The sequence below is a fragment of the Oncorhynchus tshawytscha genome, linkage group LG25, assembly GCF_018296145.1.
Source record: "Oncorhynchus tshawytscha isolate Ot180627B linkage group LG25, Otsh_v2.0, whole genome shotgun sequence".
Lineage (NCBI taxonomy): Eukaryota > Metazoa > Chordata > Actinopteri > Salmoniformes > Salmonidae > Oncorhynchus > Oncorhynchus tshawytscha.
In genome coordinates, this window is record NC_056453.1 from 41101528 (window position 1) to 41123180 (window position 21653).

Genomic DNA, 21653 nt, shown 5'->3' on the forward strand with positions numbered 1-21653 from the left:
CATAGTGCATCCTATGGGTCCTGGTTAAAAGTAGTGCACTGTATAGGGGAATAGGTTGCCATTTGGAACGCATCCATAGTCAGCACTTTCTGCAGTGATAGTGAGTGTTATTTGCCAGTCAGTCTAGTGTGGGAAATTACTGTTTGCTCTCCACACGTTAGTATAAATGTTTGCTTAGGAAGTCTCGGCAAATCTCGGAGGATACCCCCACAGTGTAGCTGACACACACACACAAAAAAATATTTACTGGGGTAAAATGCTGATAGACCAGAAAAATACCAGTTTAAAGTTCATAATACAAGGGACAGTGTATACATGTACAGTTCTGTAGATGTTAAACGTAGATAGCATCAGATCTATAGATCGTATCAGGTCTGTATAACATCAGATCTGTAGATAGTATCAGGTCTGTATAACATCAGATCTATATAACATCCGTTCTGTAGAAAGTAGATGGTTTGGTAAAAGCATCAGTAAGGCATTACAAAAGCTATCTTTTTTATTGAACCCTAACAAGCAGACGTGTGTAAAGAGCTTTGGCCAGTGTATTTCAGAGGCCCAGAGCAGGGCTGTAGGCCCATTGGTTTGTTTAGTGGCGGTTGCTAAGCAGTGCTCACCAAGCAGGATATGTACAGTCACAGTGTGCGCGCTTTGGTGGTGACGAGTCCCTGAGGCACACTGGCATTTCCTTTTAATTAACCCAACTACAGTATTCTACACCAGACTGAACCCTACAGTATACTACACCCGACTGAACCCTACAGTATACTACACCCGACTGAACCCTAACATACCAGACCGCTCGTGTGTGTATGTTGATTTTGTCCACCCAGACCAGACGTAATCAGGACACGCAGGTTGAAATATCAAAATTAACTCTGAAACAACTATATTAATTTGGGGACAGGTCGAAAAGCATTAAACATTCATGGAAATTTAGCCGGCTTGTTGTTGCTAGCTTATTTGTCCTGGGATATAAAAACATTGGGGTTGTTATTTTACCTGAAATGCACAAGGTCCTCTACTCAGAGAATTTATCCACAGATAAAAGTGTAAATCCTAGTAATTTCTCCTCCGTCAGGCTTCTTCTTCTGTGGACTTTATATGGCGGTTGGCAACCAACTTTAAGGTGCATTACCACCACCAACTGGACTGGAGTGTGAACCTCAGTTCATCTTTCAATCACCCACGTGGGTATACGCTCCTAAAAACCAATGAGGAAATGGGAGAGATGGCAATTGCAGCTCGTCAAGCGTCACAAATAGAATCAAGTTCTATTTTAGCGCCTGGTGACGCAGATGCTCGTTGACGCTTGCGAGCAGTGTTGGTGCAATGATTGAATAACCCATACGTGTACATTTTTTGTAAAACGCTCGCGTCAGCTCATACAGGAGTAATAAAAGGCCTAAGTGCACTAGTCTGGTGGATTTATTTACAAAATATATATTTAAAATTGTGATTTATCAGGGAGTGATGCAGCACTCTCAGAAACGGCAGGAAGTAGGGCTGTTAAAGACAGGCAAGTTTCTCTTACAGTCCAAGGCAGCCATTCCTCTGCTACAGTACATTCACATGACACTCCTAAATATCTTATCCAAATCAGCACTGCCGAATGTAATTTTTACTGTGAACATGGAAACTCTGAACAGGCACAGTAGTCCTAAATAATCCTTTAGATCCAAAAGCAATAGTGGTAACGCTCCGAGAGAACGTACTGTACACGTATTTATGTAGTATTGCGGTAATTATGGGGTCTATTCATGCAACGGTCACATTCTGCAAAAAAAAAAGATTTTGTTAATTTGCTTTTTCCTAATGTTGTCCGTGAATAAACCCTATAAATCCACACACACACACACACACACACACACACGACAGACTATTGTGGGATGAGAGAAGGCAAAGCAAAAAGTGAAAGAACACTCTATTCCAGATGTTATAGTAGTTAAAAGTTTTTGGCGAGGTCGACTCAGTCAGGTCTTTCAAGATTGATGTCGAAATTGGACGTTGGGAAATGCCTTCGAAACCAGCCACTAGGTGGCAACAGTGAGCGCTATTAGCATCAAACTTGGATTTTGCGTGGGTTTCTGGACGGGGGTAATCTCCTGACTTTGGATCAGAAGGTTGCATGTTCTATCCCAGTAAAAAGACAAACACTAAATAAAAGTAATTCACACAGTTGGAATGCATTTCAATGATCAATCCTATGACTCATGAGCTGAAGGTTTAAACCCTGTAGTGGACACTTTTTTAAAACCCTAACCTAAACCTTAACCATTTGGAATATGTGCCTAAATTTGAATCTTTATCTTAGAAATTTGACATTTGGAGAAATGGAACGATACATTGCAGCAGGCGCAACAAGCAATTCTCTAAATCAAATGTATTTATAAAGCCCTTCTTACATCAGCTGATATCTCAAAGTGCTGTACAGAAACCCAGCCTAAAACCCCAAACAGCAAGCAATGCAGGTGTAGAAGCACAGTGGCTAGGAAAAACTCCCTAGAAAGGCCGGAACCTAGGAAGAAACCTAGAGAGGAACCAGGCTCTGAGGGGTGGCCAGTCCTCTTCTGGCTGTGCCGGGTGGAGATTATAACAGAACATGGCCAAGATGTTCAAACGTTCATAGATGACTAGCATGGTCAAATAATAATAATCACAGTGGTTGTAGAGGGTGCAACAAGTCAGCACCTCAGGAGTAAATGTCAGTTGGCTTTTCATAGCCGATCATTCAGAGTTAGAGACAGCAGGTGCGGTAGAGAGTCGGAAAACAGCAGGTCTGGGACAGGTAGCACGTCCGGTGAACAGGTCAGGATTCCATAGCCGCAGGCAGAACAGTTAAAACTGCAGCAGCGACACAACCAGGTGGACTGAGGACAGCAAGGAGTCATCATGCCAGGTAGTCCTGAGGCTCAGGTCCTCGAGAGAATTAGAGAGAGCATACTTAAATTCACACAGGACACCAGATAAGACAGGAGAAATACTCCAAATATAAACAGACTGACCCTAGCCCCCCGACACAAACTATTGCAGCATAAATGATGGATAAATGATGGAGGCTGAGACAAGAGGGGTCAGGAGACACTGTGGCCCCATCCGACGATACTCCTGGACAGGGCCAACCGAGCAGAATAAAACCCCACCCACCTTGCCAAAGTACAGCCCCCACACCACAATAACATCTGCTAAACACTTGTATGTGACCAATACAGTTAGATTTTTTTTTTTTTAAATAAACACTTTGAAATTTGACATTAGGAGAATGTGTTAATTCTGCAGTGAGACGGAGCTTGTTGGGTCTACTCTCCCACATCCTCTTCAGTACGCAGACTGCACCACCTGCTGGTGTGAGGGTACCATGGTCCTGGTAACAGTTGACGATCGTTTCAATAGTATCATCAGAATGATATCACAAGGTTAATTAATAAGAGACTAACACATTAAGGATTTTGGAAAGTAGGACTTATTTAATGTAATTATTGCAAAGGTTTTTAAAAAAAAAACATTTTTTTTTAAAGTGATGCTCAGTGAGAGAAAAACAAATGATGTAGAAATCCATTCAATTATCAACAACACTTTATAAGACAGCCCTCTCTGGGCATGGAAATGGTTGTTAAGTATTTACCACCATAGATAGAATGTACAAAATAATATCACTTAATTTCCAAAACAATTCAAAGAATTCAATCCTTTTTGTTTCAATATGAACCCTTTTCTTTTACAGGTTAATATGTTTAGGCCCGGTCCCAGATCTGGTCTCCCCCACAGCCCGGTCCCAGATCCCTGGTCTCCCCACAGCCCGGTCCCAGATCCCTGGTCTCCCCACAGCCCGGTCCCAGATCCCTGGTCTCCCCCACAGCCCGGTCCCAGATCCCTGGTCTCCCCACAGCCCGGTCCCAGATCCCTGGTCTCCCCACAACCCGTCCCAGATCCCTGGTCTCCCCACAGCCCGGTCCCAGATCCCTGGTCTCCCCACAGCCCGGTCCCAGATCCCTGGTCTCCCCACAGCCCGGTCCCAGATCCCTGGTCTCCCCCACAGCCCGGTCCCTGGTCTCCCCCACATCTCCCAGGTCTCCTACAACCCGGTCCCAGATCCCTGGTCTCCTACAGCCCGGTCCCTGATCTGTGGTCTCCTACAACCCGGTCCCTGGTCTCCCACAGCCCGGTCCCAGATCTGTGGTCTCCTACAACCCGGTCCCTGGTCTCCTACAGCCCGGTCCCTGATCTGCGGCTTACAGGCCCGGCACCGCAGGCTTACAGGCCCGGCACCGCAGGCTAGTTTAACATTATAAAAAAGGTTCTGTCAGTAACATAAAGCAATAGGAGAAATAAGAACCCTAAAATGCAATTCTTCAAACCAATCCTGCACCAGCAGTACTAAGCAAGATGATTGGATGGGAGGATAGGAAGATGTACTGAGCAACACTAACCTAAGAGCAAGTGCACAGGAAGCCACACTAGTAAACACAGCAGGATATCAATGAAGTGCACAGGAAGCCACACTAGTAAACACAGCAGGATATCAATGAAGTGCACAGGAAGCCACACTAGTAAACACAGCAGGATATCAATGAAGTGCACAGGAAGGATAGTCAGGATATCAATGAAGTGCACAGGAAGCCACACTAGTAAACACAGCAGGATATCAATGAAGTGCACAGGAAGCCACACTAGTAAACACAGCAGGATATCAATGAAGTGCACAGGAAGCCACACTAGTAAACACAGCAGGATATCAATGAAGTGCACAGGAAGCCACACTAGTAAACACAGCAGGATATCAATGAAGTGCACAGGAAGCCACACTAGTAAACACAGCAGGATATCAATGAAGTGCACAGGAAGCCACACTAGTAAACACAGCAGGATATCAATGAAGTGCACAGGAAGCCACACTAGTAAACACAGCAGGATATCAATGAAGTGCACAGGAAGCCACACTAGTAAACACAGCAGGATATCAGGAACATTCTACTTATCTAGGTAGTGCACGTTCATCCTCTCCACACAATTAAAAGCATTGGATCATTGGTGTAAGCATGGGAGTATCCCCCATTTTTCTTACACTAGTCAGTCCCTTTAAAAATCCATGAAGGGAAGTGTACAAGTGCACGCTTAGGGAAGCATGTGAAAGAATTGGGACATAGACAACAGCTACAAGCTGACGCTGAAGTACACACACACCTCCGAATAAGTGCTGGGACCAGAGTTACTCTCCAATAGCCAATATGGCCATGTAAGTCTATTGCTTTAAATGTTAACTAGAACCAACTGCATACAGTCCTCTACTATGGGTGGACTTCACTAACAGTGTCACAGGTCTCAGCCTAGTCCACTGAATATTGACTCACTTAGCACAGAAACCATAGCTGCCTGGCACTCACTAGTCACTCTTTAGTCTAGACCGGGCCGATGGATCCCTTCAGCATCACGGCAGTAAACGTTGGCAACTACCAGCGCCGACACTGACAAGGTCTGGAGTAAAAAAAAAATTTTTTTTAATCAACTGGTCCATATTATGTGGAAGTAAACTTGTCAAAAATATATGTAAGTCTCAAAACAAAAAACAATTTAGTTGGCTCCAGTTATTACCGGCAGTAATGTAGACGAATACGCGGAAAGAGCCCCGTTGCCATTCCTGAGGTACAGCCAAAGCATTTCTGTGTGGTACCACCACTGTTGGACAAACTACCACACACACACACACACACACACACACACTTCTTAAATCATGAAAAAGAAGCATGTCTCTTCACTTGGCAGTTTGGAGCGAGTTCAACCCAGCCGGATCTCAAAAGTATGGTAATGGAAAAAAAAGAAGAAGAGTGTATTAGGCCAAGTCCCAATTCTCCACCCTTCTCCCAAAGTGAGCATTTCCAGACTCCACCGTCAAACCATTTAACAAAATGGTGGAAACTCCCTTCAGCCAATGCTTTCATGAACCGAATGCTTTTAAATCCATGACGGGACCGTGCAAATGCAGACGTTGGCACGAGGGTGGACAATCGGGACGCAGTCACAATAACCTTTATTTAGGCACTAAATTAGTACCCCCCTTTTATACCCTCTTTATATACTCTTTGTAAACAGTTGCTCCCATCTGGGTCCTATTCACTAAGGTACCAAAACAAGGAGGGACCATCTGAACTTGTCCAATAAGAAACGATTGTTTAAGTTGTCCATTGTAAAACATTTTTGCTACAGCGTGGCCTAAAAAGATCCTGCAAACTGTTCCATTACAAACCAGAGAGAGGCAGCAGCTGAGCTCAGCAGTCACTCTTCAGACTGGTATTAGAGAAAGGTTCTCTCATTGCAATGCCACTTTAAACCAAACTATTCCATTATAGCTAGCTAATGCATGCACCATTAAAAAACACCAGATTACTGTGACTCCACTCTGCCAAAGTTTTACCGTTATGCTAGGACCAAATTCAACCTCAATTCTGTCTTTCTTTATATGTACAAGTGAGGGGCGTAACGGGGTTAGTCGGCACGTGCCTTGAAAAGCAACCAAAACAATTATAAACATGATCATAAACCGGGAAAAAAGTCCATTGTTACAAAATAGAGAATCCAACACAAGAACAAGCGTAATCCATCTACAATACAAATCATTCAGATAACCCACGATTGAAAAACAGATGGGAGGAGAAAGGTCAGAAGATGGTGCAGGATGCTGAATTCTCCCTGTTCTGGAATGCTGTGATCACTAAAGGGGAGTGTTCCATGGGACACGGAGGGGGCAGAAGGAGACAACGGAGGGGGCAGAAAGAGACACGGAGGGGGCAGAAAGAGACACGGAGGGGGCAGAAAGAGACACGGAGGGGGCAGAAAGAGACACGGAGGGGGCAGAAAGAGACACGGAGGGGGCAGAAAGAGACACGGAGGGGGCAGGTGGACAGAGACTAAACATCCAGGTAGAAAACAGTCAAACAGACATATGCAGGTTTCTGAAGTGGCATTTTTGGGATGGAGGAAGGGAGTATCCAGGATCGGGTTCAAGGCACGAAACTCCCCACAAATGAGTGAAACGGGGAGGAACTATGTCATCTTGTCCAATAAGAAATGCTTATTTTTGTTTTCCGTTGCAAAGGGACGTTTTTCAAATGTGTGACCTAATGAACACGACCCAAGTTCCCCTGGAGGAAGAGGGTAGAGGGCATTGGGTATCCAGGTTCCCCCAGGAGTAGAGGGGTGTCAAACTCATTCCACTGAGGGCCCAGTGGCTGCGGGTTTTTGTTTTTTCCTTTCAATTAAGACCTAGACATCCAGGTGAGGAGAGTTCTTTACTAATTAGGGACCTGAATTCATCAATCAAGTACAAGGGTGGAGCGAAAATCCGTCGTGGAATGAGTTTGACACATATGGGGTGGAGAGGATGGGTATCCAGGTTCCCTTCTCAAAGCCTGCTGGTCAGTATCCTGGTCCCAGATCCAGTTTGTGATTTTTCCTACTCCAGTCACGGTTTTGCACGACGATTCCATAAGGAGTCGGCAAGAGAGCAGAAACCGACTGGCGCCAAGCCCAGCTGGTCAGTGGTCTGGGAGGGTTGGTAAGAGACCAGTGGCTCAGCTGCTCTTGAAAAGCTCAATGCAGTCCTGCAGCAGAGACATGTTGTTCTGTTGTAAGAGAGAACAGAGACATCAGTATCATATCCATAACAACAGGCATTTCACAAGGATTACGGCACAATATATACACACCACATAACGTCAACCACAACTCGGCTTGGGCGGACTGTCATACTGGGTATTTGGTAATACCGGCACTGAACCGCTGTTTTCAAACCCCACTAAGACTGTGTAAAACGAAGGTTATCAATGCTAACAAGTACAAAATAGTACAAAATCCCATAAATAAAAAAATCCCATCCAAACAAAATGCTAACGAGCGCATTGTAAACATTTAATAGTCTCTGACCTAAACAAGTAGCAAAAAAATAAAATACTGCTACTCACAGTTCGCACTTAACAAATATTACACAGCTCTTGATCCAGGAGGGGATTCTCTGGTGTTAGCAAGCAAAGCTTGATTTTGCAAGAAGCTAACTAGCTACTAAATTAAGCAAGCCAAACTGCAGAACATTTATCACATGTTACAACAGTTAACTTAATAGTTGGCAGATATCTAACTGGCAAACATTTAGTAGTGAATTCCCTACTGTAACTAGATCACCTGGAGCATGATGCACAACAGTGAGTGACTCACAAGGCTCAGGTCTCTTGTCGTTGTGTGCTTGTCAGCAAATACCACGTGATTAGGAATTACCAGGAAGCTTCATAAATCAAAAAAATCATCATGACAGGTGAAAATGAAGAAGAACAAAAGATCTTTTATCTCCTAACCTATTGCACAAGTTTACTGCAGGTACTATATTTACTTTAAAAGTAGCTATAAAATATTCAAACGTATTAAAAAAACCCATCAAAATAAATAGTTTCAACAGTATTGGAAAAACCATCCCATGTCTCTTCCCAAATCCCCAGAATATGGTATATACACGGTATACCGCACAAGCCTAAATCACTGCCACATAACATGAACCTCTAGCAAGGCAGTTGACCCCCAACAACAACAAGCTCCTTGGACGGCGATGACGTGCACATGGATTCAGGCAGTCCCCCGACACCTCTATGATTCAGAGGGGTTGGGTTAAATGAGGAAGACATTTCGGGTTGAATGCATTCAGTTGTGCAACTCACTAGGTATCTCGTTTCCAATAAAAATGTAGTGTTGTGCTTGGGCCTGGTCTAGCAGGTAACACCACCTGTAGCGTGCACATACATATAGTTGAAGTCGGAAGTGTACATAGCCAAATACATTTAAACTCAGTTTCACAATTTCTGACATTTAATCATAGAAAAAAAAATCCCTGTTTTAGGTCAGTTAGGATCACCACTTTATTTTAAGAATATGAAATGTCAGAATAATAGTAGAGAGTGATTTATTTCAGCTTTTATTTCTTTCATCACATTCCCAATGCGTCAGAAGATTACATCCATCAATTAATATTTGGTAGCATTGCCTTTAAAATTGTTTAACTTGGGCTACCAGAAATGTTTGACCTTCCAAAAGCTTCACACAATAAGTTGGGTGATTTTTGGCCCGTTCCTCCTGACAGAGCTGGTGTAACTGAGTCAGGTTTGTAGGCCTCCTTGCTCGCACACGCTTTTTCAGTTCTGCCCACAAATGTTCTATAGGATTGAGGTCAGGGCTTTGTGATGGCCACTTCCAATACCTTGACTGTTTTCTTTAAGCCATTTTGCCACAACTTTGGAAGTATGCTTGGGGTCATTGTTCATTTGGAAGACCCATTTGCAACCAAGCTTTACCTTCCTGACTGATGTCTTGAGATGTTGCCTCAATATATCCACAATTTTCCTCCCTCATGATGCCATCTATTGTGAAGTGCACCAGTCCCTGCTGCAGCAAAGCACCCCCACAACATGATGCTGCCACCCCCGTGCTTCACGGTTGGGATGGTGTTCTTCGGCTTGCAAGCCTGCCCCTTTTTCCTCCAAACATAACGATGGTCATTATGGCCAAACAGTTCTATTTTTGTTTCATCCGACCAGAGGACATTTCTCCAAAAAGTATGATCTTTGTCCCCATGTGCAGTTTCAAACCATAGTCTGGCTTTTTTTAATGGCAGATATGGAACAGTGGCTTCTTCCTTGCTGAGTGGCCTTTCAGGTTAGGTCAATATAGGAATTGTTTTACTGTGGATATAGATACTTTTGTACCCGTTTCCTCCAGCATCTTCACAAGGCCCTTTGCTGTTGTTCTGGGATTGATTTGCACTTTTCGCACCAAAGTGCGTTCATCTCTAGGAGACAGAACGCATCTCCTTCCTGAGTGGTATGACGGCTGCGTGGTCCCATGGTGTTTATACTTGCGTAATATTGTTGGTACAGATGAATGTGGTACCTTCAGGCGTAGGGAAATTGCTCCCAAGTATGAACCAGTCTTGTGGAGCTCTACAAAACATTTTTTATGAGGTCTTGACTGAGTTCCTTTGATTTTCCCATAATGTCAAGCAAAGAGGCACTGAGTTTAAAGGTAGGCCTTGAAATATATCCACAGGTACACCTTCAATTGACTCAAAGGATGTCAATTAGCCTATCAGAAGCTTCTAAAGCCATGACATTATTTTCTGGAATTTTCCAAGCTGTTTAAAGACACAGTCAACTTAGCGTATGTAAACTTCTGACCCACTGGAATTGTGATACAGTGAATTATAAGTGAAATAATCTGTCTGTAAACAATTGTAGGAAAAATTACTTGTGTCATGCACAAAGTAGATGTCCTAAAACGACTTGCCAAAACTATTGTTTGTTAGCAAGAAATTTGTGGAGATGTTGAAAAATGTGTTTTAATGACTTCAACCCAAGTGTATGTAAACTACCGACTTCAACTGTATATACACACACACACATATACACACACGACAATGTGGGATTGAATCGCTCTCTCCCCAATACATATAAAATACAGAAAGAAAAAAGGACAATGAGTCTCCAGTGTGACCCACCTTAGCATGCTTAATCTCCAGCTCAGCCATCTCTATTAGATTCTTCCGGAAAGCCACCACTCTCCTGCCCTTAAAACTGGTCAGCTCTGTCGAAGAGAACACCATGCTGTTAACTCACTGTACTGTATTACGTTACAACATGTTTGCCCCAAACCCACAGCCACACTGTGTAAAAAGGCATCGGAATACATTAGGTTCAGTTTGCTCCTAGCAGAACTCCACTAGGTGAAAAGGGAAATGTCTGTGTTCACATACTCCCTAAAGGACCTTTGATTTTTTTTAAAAACTATATGAAATAAAAAGGAACAGTTTCCACTGGGAAGCATAGGACAGGCTTTGCACACACACACACCTCTTTTTCCCGACTCAGAAAGCTTGTTAAACCTCTGCAGACACTGTTGTTGTTGCTCCTCCACAGCAGCAACAGCTTTACTCTTCAGCCGGGCCTTATCCAGAGCCTTGTTACTGTTCTCATAGTCTGCCAGGGTCCTGGCCCGTCTGTACAACAGGTCCTGACACACACACACACACACACACGTTAATAGGGTAGGGTGGTATCCAGATGTTCATACCGTTTCTGTGCCATACCGGGGTTGATGGTATTACCGAATGTGCACACAATGGGGATTTATTTCAGTACAAAAAATGTTTTTCTTATTATTTTTGGGACGTAAAAAAAACAACAAAAAAACATTACGCAACAGAGATGTTGATCCCGGAGGGGGTTGAATGTCTCTGCTGTGACCAAGAAGATTGATCTTGACATCTAGCCACTTCGCTAGCAAGTTTACAAACCTAAGCAGAAACATCACGGATCTAGTGGTTTTCTATATGTGGTGACAATAAGCTTGTTATTTTCTTGTCCGAGAAATAAGTAAATGTAACGCGCACGCCTATCGTGTTTCCAGGTGCATTTAGAATAAAACTATTCCAATAGAATAAACTCCAGCACTCTGGTGGTCTTGGATGTTCCACCAACAGTTCAACGGTCAATAGAAGCTCTTCGGGGTTTTGGAGAGAGAAACAGACTAGCAGACGAGAGGTGGCTCACCTTGGCTGCCTGGATGTCCCTCATGTAGTAGCGTAGTAGCTCTGTGAGCTTCAGCTCCTGGTCCGACGCCACTCTACCCTCCACTTTCTACAGGCAGGACCAGACAGACAGACAGAACACAGATTTCTATTTATATCTCTCCACCTGGTCACGCCAGAAGAAAGTGGAGGGTAGAGTGACGTCATAAATAAAAATCTGTGTTCTATGACGTCACAGGCCCAGCTCTGGAACCAACAGAACCCTGAACAGCTTCTAACCCCATTGTCATATGACTGCCAGTTAGTTAAATAGTTAACCAATAGCTACCCGGACTATCTGCACTGATCCTCTTTTTGCACTAACCTTTTTTTAAACACATCAAATACACTGCTGCTACTGTCTATTATCTATCTTGCGTGTCTAGTCACTTTACACCTGGCTATATGTACATTTAACATCAATGACCTCGTACCCCTGCAAATGGACTCTGTACTGGTACCCTGTGTATATAGTCAAGTTATCATTACTCATTGTGTATTTATTCCTCATATTGTTATCTTTCCATTATTTCTCTCTGCATTGTTGTGAAGGGCCTGTAATTAAGCATTGCCCTGTTAGTCTACACCTGTTGTTAAGAAGCCTGTGACAGGTACAGTTTGATTTGAGATGGGACACTACCACCATGGTCAGACACATACAAAATAACACCCTAGCCTTTCGTGAACTAACACTCACACTTGACTTTTCATTACTAGCTGATGGCTACTTTGAGGAAAAATATACTTCCTATGACTGACAAATGTGGTTGTCTCACCTAGACATCTGAAGATGAATACACTAACTTGAAGTCGCTCTGGACAAGAGCATCTGCTAGATGACTAATCACTTTACATGTACAAAATATATATATATATATATATATATATAAAAAGTGAAACATACACAACTCAAAAGCAAACACAAGTGTTTAGATGTATTGCTGACTTCACAAAATGAATTTTGATGAAAATGGACAATAGTTGAGGAGGAGTGCAGAAGATCAGCACTGTGGTTCTTACCCGGAGTTTCTCAAACAGGTCAGATAACTTCTCAAAGTGCCTGAAGGGAACACACAAACCTATAAATAGTTGAGCAAACTTTCTTTTTCATTTGTTTTCTCCTTCTGATACTGGGGTTGAGACTAAAATAAAAAACATTCATTTTGTAACCTGTTGTTGGCTTGAGGTAACAACGTCCCCATGTTGTAATATATTTATATTGTTTACTCACTTTTTAAGTGCTGTGTTGTCATCGACAGAGAGACTGTTCAAAGTAGAAGAGATGTGGATGTAATCATCAGCAACATCTGAAACAAAGAGAGAAAACAAGATAATCAACACCAAGTATGGATAACATAGTGGAAGAAGTTGCACCACATATCCTGCTGGTCATCTATGAACGTTAGAACTTCTTAAAACTATCATGTACTCTTAAATCTCTACACGGTACAGCCAGAAGAAGACTGGCCACCCCTCTGAGCCTGGTTCCTCTCTACCCTGTACAGCCAGAAGAAGACTGGCCACCCCTCTGAGCCTGGTTCCTCTCTACCCTGTACAGCCAGAAGAGGACAGGCCACCCCTCAGCCTTGTTCTTTGGGGTTTTAGGCTGGGTATCTTTAAAGCACTTTGTGACAACTGCTGATGTAATAAAAGAGCTTTATAAAAATAATAAATGGGGGGGTTGTTCTTATCAATAACAAGAAAGCAAAGAGATATTTCCTATTCATATTTGACAACAGATGTTTGTTGGTGTTGTTATCATAGTCCTACTTTTGTGGGAGCGGGTCATCTTCTCCGCCCTGGCAGTGGAGTCTTTGATCTTGGACGAATAATCAAGCAGGAAGGTCTTCTCCTGCTCAAAGAAATCATCTACTTCCTGCAAGAAAAATGATTTAAAAAGCAAGGGTTGGAACTGGTTCAGGGAACAGACAAACGGAACCCCGGAAAGAAAGTGATCAATACTGTTCTAGAACAGAACCGTTATTTTAAAAAGCATGTAGTTCCACATAAGAAATGGTAACAAAGAGCCTATGCAAAGCCCTCACGGTCACTCAGAAACGTATTTCAGCATCTGCCTGCAAGCTGAAAATACTGTTTAGACTTCCTTTGTTTTGGTTGGAACCGGCTCACACAACCTTCTGCCTAAGATACAGCCACACATACAATGTCATATCTTCATTGTGGATATGAAGGGTCCTGCTCGGCTGAACCGTGACATTCCGTGTCTCGATCTTTGAGTCTGCTGCTGTAATGGATTGTTTGGTTTTCCTCTATCTAGTTTTTAAATGCATAGCCGACCTCACAAAATGGATTTCCACGTAAATCCACAGTAAAAGCATTGGGCTTGTTTGACATTGAAGCCAATAGTGCAGGCGACTGCTACAAATCACCTTACGTTGAAAAATAACTACTCATTACTATCTGTAGATCGGTCAGTCAGCATTTACCCACAATGCATCATGGATTTGATGCGCTCGAAAACAGAGCTATTGTATGATATGAGGAGGCCACACCCACCTTTATCCCTGAGATGATGACCTCATCAGCACTCTTCACCATGTTCTTAAAGAAACTCCCAAACGTCTCCTTGGCATTTTTCCTCCGTACGCTCAGCTACACGGACCAATCACAGGAAGGGAAAGGACTTACTCGGGAGACATGACTCAGCTAATGACACCACAGTACAAGTTCGCAACGTAACATTGATTACGTGAACTGCAACAGTTCCTCTTGTGGAGCCCTTTTTGTTCCAAATAGGAATGAAGAGGATTCAGCAATAAGTGTCACACAAACAAAACCATCTCAGCTGACACCTAGTTGACTAACAGCTCCCCTGACAGAGAGAATGCACCTCTCCCTCCTACAGTACCGTCCTCTCCCTCCTACAGTACCGTCCTCCACCTCTCCCTCCCACCTCTCCCTCCTACAGTACCGTCCTCCACCTCTCCCTCCTACAGTACCGTCCTCCACCTCTCCCTCCTACAGTACCGTCCTCCACCTCTCCGTCCTCAGTACCGTCCTCCACCTCTCCCTCCTACAGTACCGTCCTCCACCTCTCCCTCCTACAGTACCGTCCTCCACCTCTCCCTCCTACAGTACCGTCCTCCACCTCTCCCTCCTACAGTACCGTCCTCCACCTCTCCCTCCTACAGTACCGTCCTCCACCTCTCCCTCCTACAGTACTCTCCCTCCACAGTACCGTCCTCCACCTCTCCCTCCTAGTGTCCTCCACCTCTCCCTCCTAGGTCCTCCACCTCTCCCTCCACAACCGTCCTCCACCTCTCCCTGGAAGTCCTCCAAAATCCACCTCTCCCTCCTCAGTACCGTCCTCCAAAAACGTCCTCCAGGTCCTCCACCTCTCCCTGACCGTCCTCCACCTCTCCCTCCTACAGTACCGTCCTCCACCTCTCCCTCCTACAGTACTGACCAGAGAGTAGTGTTCAGTAGGCACAACATGGAAGAAAATGACTCGAAAACAGAGGTACTGTCTGAACTGTCAAATAACAGAACATTCCTTTTCCATTGCAAAATGTTTTTGCTCTAATGAACAAGTACTTGTTTTCTTGGTTTCCTTCTCCAAGTGTCAAACTCACATCCTGGTCATACTCCAGGAATATCTGGAAGTTTCTGTCCTTGCTCAGGATGGGGTGAGAAGATAGACGCTGCAGAAATACCTCGTGGACTTGAACAGTCTTCTTGAAAACAGCCAGGTACTCACTGGAAGAGAGACGGTAGACAGACAATTACTAACTGACAGAGCTCACAGACTGATCACCAGAATCTTTCCCACAGGAATCATTAAGCACAAGCTTCAAGAGAAACAAATAAATATATATATATATATTTTTTTAAATGTGCCAATTAAGCTTTGGACACAATGACAAGGGTGGAAACTCACGCCTCTAACTCCTGCTTCATCTTGGTGTATTCCTCCTTGGTCATGGTAGCTTCTCCCTCGCCCAGTTTATGCATCTTCTCCCTGGGGCTCTCAAAGTCTGGCTTCGGGGGCGCTGGAGGGATCTGGACAGATAGGGAGGAGAGGCGAGTGGATGAAGTTTCTGGTAAGATTTCTTACACCAGCTACCAGCAACCTCCTACCACTCACAGACATAATTCCTGTATGCAGAGCTGTAATAAAAAAAACTCCGTTGATAAGGGTCGATGCTATTAAAATCACGTGAGCAGACACTAGAGTCCTCTGCACTTTCCCCTTCATCAAATAACATTTACATCAGTGGAGGTTGCTGAGGGGAGGACGGCTCATTATTATTATTATTATTATTATTAGGAACCGAGTAAATGGAATGGCATCAAACACATGGAAACCACGTGTTCGATGTATTTGATACCATTCCACTTCAGCCATTACCACGAGCCCCTCCTCCCCAATTAAGGTGCCACCAACCATCAACCTCCGGTACTGTAGGAGGAAGAGACGCGCTCCAGCAGGTGTATCTCACTGATCATCCCTAAAGCCAACACCCCATTTGGCCGCCTTTCGTTCCAGTTCTCTGCTGCCTGTGACTGGAACGAATTGCAAAAATCGCTGAAGTTGGAGACTTATCTCCCTCACCAACTTCAAACATCTGCTGTCTGAGCAGTTAACCGATCGCTGCAGCTGTACATAGTCTATTGGTAAATAGCCCACCCATTTTTACCTACCTCATCCCCATACTGTTTTCATTTATGTACTTTTCTGCTCTTTTGCACACCAATATCTCTACCTGTACATGACCATCTGATCATTTATCACTCCAGTGTTATTAATCTGCAAAATTGTAATTATTCGCCTACCTCCTCATGCCTTTTGCACACAATGTATATAGACTCCCCTTTTTTTTCTACTGTGTTATTGACTTGTTAATTGTTTACTCCATGTGTAACTCTGTGTGTCTGTTCACACTGCTATGCTTTATCTTGGCCAGGTCGCAGTTGCAAATGAGAACTTGTTCTCAACTAGCCTACCTGGTTAAATAAAGGTGAAATAAATTCAAAAATATATATATTTTTTTACATGTAATGACAGACAGTGAACTTGTGACATGACAGTCAACTATAAATAAGTGGCGTGTGTTTCATAGACCAACGATTCTGGTGGGTCACGACCTGCTTTGAACAGGTCACGAGTGCCTGAGCAAAAACATTTTTTTTTTTTTAAGGAAAATGAAAATATATACAAACCAAATATTTTATTTTTAATTAAAAATTATATAACGCAAAAGAAAGAAAGAAATGTCCTCTCACGATCAACTGCGTTTATTTTCAGCAAACTTAGCATGTGTACCTGTCCCGCAGGTGTGATGATCAGATGTACCAATACTGTGCAGGTGTTGTTACACGTGGTCTGCCACTGTGAGGACGATCAGCTGTCCGTCCTGTCTTAGGCGCCTCACAGTACAGACATTGCAAATTATTGCCCTGGCCACATCTGCAGTCCTCATGCCTCCTTGCAGCATGCCTAAGGCAGGTTCACACAGATGAGCAGAGAGCCTGGGCATCTTTGGTTTGGTGTTTTTCATAGTCAGTAGAAAGGCCTCTTTAGTGCCCTAAGTTTTCATAATTGTGACCTTAATTGCCTTCTGTCTGTAAGCTGTTAGTGTCTTAACGACCATTCCACAGGTGCATGTTCATTAATTGTTTATGGTTCATTGAACAAGCATAGGAAACAGTGTTTAAACACTTGACCGTGAAGATCTGTGAAGTTATTTGGATTTTTACAAATTATCTATGAAAGAAAGGGTCCCGAAAAAGGAACATTTCTTTTTCACACACAACACACACACTGGGTTAAGCGGGTGGGTGTTAAGGAGCGTGTTTAGGCAGGTCATAACTTGACCGTCGCCTCTCCTGAGCAGCAATGAGACAAAAATTGAAAAAAGGGGTGTAAAATACAAAAATAAATACTCTAGTCTGAACTTAAACCCAGTAGAAATTGTGTAGAAATTATAATTAATTAACTTAATATAGAGCTATTAGCAACACCATTTTGGTAGATTTTTGTGGTTTCAAACCAGTGAGTTAAACATTCTTCAGGGATATTGACAAGGAAAGGGGTGGGAATTTTGTTCCCTTGTCATATAGTTGCTACATTTAAAGTCTATATAGCATCAGAACAGTTTCCCTGATTGTATTTTGGCAAATATTTTTTTGCGATGTGAATACTGGGTCGCGACAGACAGACAACCTGTTTAAATTTGGGTCCCGATGCAAAACCAGTTGAGAACCACTGATATAGACTACTCAAGTCCCTGCCAATGAGACCAGCATAGTCTCAAACCAGTGTGTGTGTTTGGTGGATTTAACAGGACACTCACGATGAGCCCAGTGTAGTCTCAAACCAGTGTGTATGTTTGGTGGATTTAACAGGACACTCACAATGAGCCCAGCATAGTCTCAAACCAGTGTGTGTGTTTGGTGGATTTAACAGGACACTCACGATGAGCCCAGCGTAGTCTTCAGTTTCAACCAGAGCGTCATGGAGCCAGATAAAGTCCTCATGTTGCCTAGGAACAGAGAAGTCTGGCTTCTGAAAGGAGCTCAGGGTGGTCTGGTGAGACAGACAAGACAATTCAAGTCAATTAAACATTAACATTAAATATAAACAATTCAATTAAATTCATTAAATTAATAACAATTAAAGCATTAACAACAAAACAAAAAATATGAAAGCAGCATGTAAAGTGTTGGTCCCATGTTTCATGGGACTCTCGAGTGGTGCAGTGGTGCTAAGGCACTGCATCTCAGCGCTAGAGGCGTCACTACAGACACTACAGTTCGATTCCAGGCCCTATCACAACCGGTCATGATTGGAGTCCCATAGGGTGGCGCACAATTGGCCCGTCATTGTCAATAAGAATTTGTTCCTAACTGACTTGTCTAGTTCAATTAAAATGTTCTATTCACACACAAAAAACGTATTTCGCTAAAATTTTGCACACAAATTTGTTTACATCCCTGTAATGAGCATTTCTCCTTTGCCAAAATAATCCATCCACCTGACAGGTGTGATATCTGTGACCAACAAATGCACATCTGTATTCCCAGTCACGTGAAATCCATAGATCAGGACCTAATTAATTAATTTCAATTCCTCATATGAACTGTAACGCAGTAAAAAATTAATGAAATTGTTGCATGTTGCGTTTCTATTTTTTTGTTCAGTATACTTCAGATCAAATAAATCAGAGGGATAAAGACGGTTAAATAGTGTTTAATACATACCTTGGTGTGGACAGTGAACTTGACTTTATCTCGTTCACAGAGTGCATCAGGAATGTCGATGAGTAGAGAGGTGTCGTTGTTTAGGTCCACAGACACAGAGAGGGTCTAAGAGAGGGGAACAGAATCAAGGACAAGGTTTCACAACTACCAGTTGGCAGAATCATTCATCTGTAAAAATATGTTACATATGCTTGTATGTGAGACAGAAAGTCAACTGAATATCTATACTGTTCCTAGGCCGTCATTGAAAATAAGAATTTGTTCTTAACGGACTTGCCTGGTTAAAAAAAAAGTACAATTAAAAATTTCAAGATGAGGGCATTCACAGGAAGGGAATGTTGTCTGTTATGCTATGAGAGGCCTGGACAACAAGTGTCCTAGACACTACCTATGAGACATGGGAGTAGATTACAGCGGACCATGTCTCAGGGCTACCTAGTCCAAACTCCATAACACATTCTTGAAAACCTTACTGTTGACTACCCATGCACTATTGAATGTGACCTGAGACAGTACAGGACAGAGTGGAGAGGTGAATACGGGTAGGCCTAACAAACAAAAGCTCTTTTTCGCTTTAGAGTGGATTACCAGTAACTCCCATTACTCTTCACTGAATTCAAAGTCCTGTGATATGTGACTCATACTTGGGATTGAATAACTCCAGCTGTTTTCCCAAAACAAGTCAGTCAGGAGGGTTCCCAAGAGTCCGCTAGTGTACGTTTCTACTAGCCTGGTCCCAGATCTGTTGGTGCCACCTTACCACTCCCTATGGTTATTGTTGTCAAGGCTAAATATCTCCCATCAGAAACGACTGTTTTTTGTTTGAATGGGTGAAATCTAATTTGATGAGAAACAATCATCATAAACTTGATCCAGATGTTATGATTCAGAGATACAGACTAGTTCCGTGTGAATGATCCACAGCCTATTCGTAGTTTCACCATACCACTGCCTGAACTCTGATACTCAGCTTTGGAAAGTCAACAGAAATCCAAGGACTGGAAATTTATTTCCCCTTTCAAGTCTCACAGGAAATGAAAAATAAGGGATTTTTTTATTTTATTAAACCACGGGCCTTTCCGATTCCAAGCAACTCCATATGTAAGCCATCTGAGTTCTCCCTTCATAGGCCAGGACAATATGCTTTGCACATAACATTGTGACGGATTGTGCACCAAAGAATATGCAATGCAAAAAGTAACCTGTTAGTGCCATGTTGCAAGTCCCCCAAAGGCAATGGTTCGCTCACTGGTCTGTGCACCATACTGGAAAAAAATCAACAGCCATCTAGCCACATATCATTCCAAATATAGTGATTGGGAGGAAACTGCAGGAGCATAAATTGAACCAGCAAGCCTGGTCTGACATTATTGAAGAAGCCAATGCACTGCCCTCTGTGCCATAAAAGCCCAGCTTTTTGTAGAGAGCCTACAATATCAAGCATTTTATGTCAAAACTAAAGTAGCCTAAATTGGTGACTATACAATAAATGCATAATATTGTGAAAATAAAATAAAATGATGAAGTAGCTAGCTAACGTTAGCTAGCTAGACCAATACCAAAGAAAATGGAATGCTTTCTATACCGTCTCTGCTAATAATACTAACGTGTATACAGTGGTGGGAAACTTACTCAATTCTCATACTTGAGTAAAAGTGAAGATACCTTAATAGAAAATGACTCAGGTAAAAGTCACCCAGCAAAATACTACTTGAGAAACTCTAAAATATTTGGGTTTTAAATATATTTAAGTATCAGAAGTGAATTGAAGTGCTAAAATGTACAAAAAGTAAAAAATAATTTCAAATTCCTTATAGTAAGTAAACCAGACGGCACAATGTGTTTGTATTGACAGCCAGGGGCATGCTCCAAAACTCAGACATCATTTACAAACGAAACATGTGTGATTAGTGAGTCAACCAGAACAGAGGAAGTAGGGATGACCACATGTTCACATGATAAGTGTGTGAATTGTAACATTTTCCCGTCAAAGTGTAATGAGTACTTTTGGGTGTCAGGGAAAGTAAAGTGTATAGAGTAAGAAGTACATTATTCTCTTTAGGAATGTAGTGAAGTAAACGTTTCCCAAAAATTTGAATAGTAAAGTACAGATACACGCCCCCCCCCCCAAAAAAAAAGTGGAGAAAAATAGACCCTAGCCTGATGTTATTAACTAGTACTTTAAAATATTTGTACTTAAAACTTTACACCACTGCGTTTACCACACCATGGGGCGGCAGGTAGCCTAGTGGTTAGAGTGTTGGGCCAGTAACCGAAAGATGAAGGTTAAAAAATAAAAATGTCGTCGTTCTGCCCCGGAACAAGGCAGGTTCCCCCGGGAGGCCGTCATTGTAAATAAGAGTTTGTTCTTAACTGACTTGCCTAGTTAAATAAAGGTTCAATTTAAAAACAAAATGTACGTTATAGTTAAGTTAGATAGTGTTTCAGTTCATTAGCTAGTCCGCTAAGTTATCAAAGATTGTACGAATAACGTTAGCTAGCTAAATAACGTACCGTTGTAGAAAGTGAGCCGTCTCATAAACTTCCTAGCTAGCTAAATTGTCTTAACTACAGCTAGCTAGCTAACGTTTCGTTAACCTAATAGCTAACGATAAGATATTATTCACGTATATCACTCATAACTTACCTTTTCTTTGTCACTATCATCAATGGTAGATGTCATGATTGTTATATAAAAAAAAAAATATATATATATATATATATACAATAAAAACGTACAGATCGTGTGCCGCAAATCTATATTAGCTAGTTTCTGAAAACACACCCCGCACCAACTGTCCCATTACAGATACATCCCGCCCACCGATTCGCA

The 21653-nt window shown here is 42.6% G+C and overlaps 1 protein-coding gene across 2 annotated transcripts; it reads right to left on the reverse strand.

Annotated features, from left to right (window-relative positions):
• Positions 1-4593: 4593 nt before the first annotated feature.
• LOC112224703 (sorting nexin-5) lies at positions 4594-21627 on the reverse strand. 2 transcript variants are annotated; one of them, XR_006079873.1, is made up of 14 exons: positions 21468-21627; positions 18821-18925; positions 18036-18146; positions 15498-15619; positions 15193-15316; positions 14117-14212; positions 13370-13475; positions 12831-12906; positions 12620-12659; positions 11583-11669; positions 10884-11043; positions 10532-10617; positions 5593-7619; positions 4594-5475 (listed from the first exon to the last, which is right to left on the reverse strand). XR_006079873.1 is itself a non-coding variant. In XM_024388397.2 (13 exons), the coding sequence occupies exons 1-13, from the start codon at positions 21501-21503 to the stop codon at positions 7569-7571; spliced, it is 1200 nt and encodes a 399-aa protein (XP_024244165.1). In that variant the 5' UTR covers positions 21504-21627; the 3' UTR covers positions 4594-7568. The 2 variants fall into 2 exon arrangements, 1 of the variants encoding a protein (XP_024244165.1); XM_024388397.2 differs by having other exon boundaries at positions 4594-7619.
• Between the last annotated feature and the right edge of the window lie 26 nt (positions 21628-21653).

What these genes read in the sequence shown, in the direction of transcription:
- LOC112224703 (XM_024388397.2), bottom strand. Translation starts at nt 21,503, where the DNA reads ATGACATCTACCATTGATGATAGTGACAAAGAAAAG. An exon ending in AGTTCACTGTCCACACCAAG is followed by an intron (nt 18,147 to 18,820) that starts GTATGTATTAAA and finishes CTGTCTCACCAG; the next exon opens with ACCACCCTGAGCTCCTTTCA. An exon ending in GACAACACAGCACTTAAAAA is followed by an intron (nt 12,660 to 12,830) that starts GTGAGTAAACAA and finishes TGTTCCCTTCAG; the next exon opens with GCACTTTGAGAAGTTATCTG.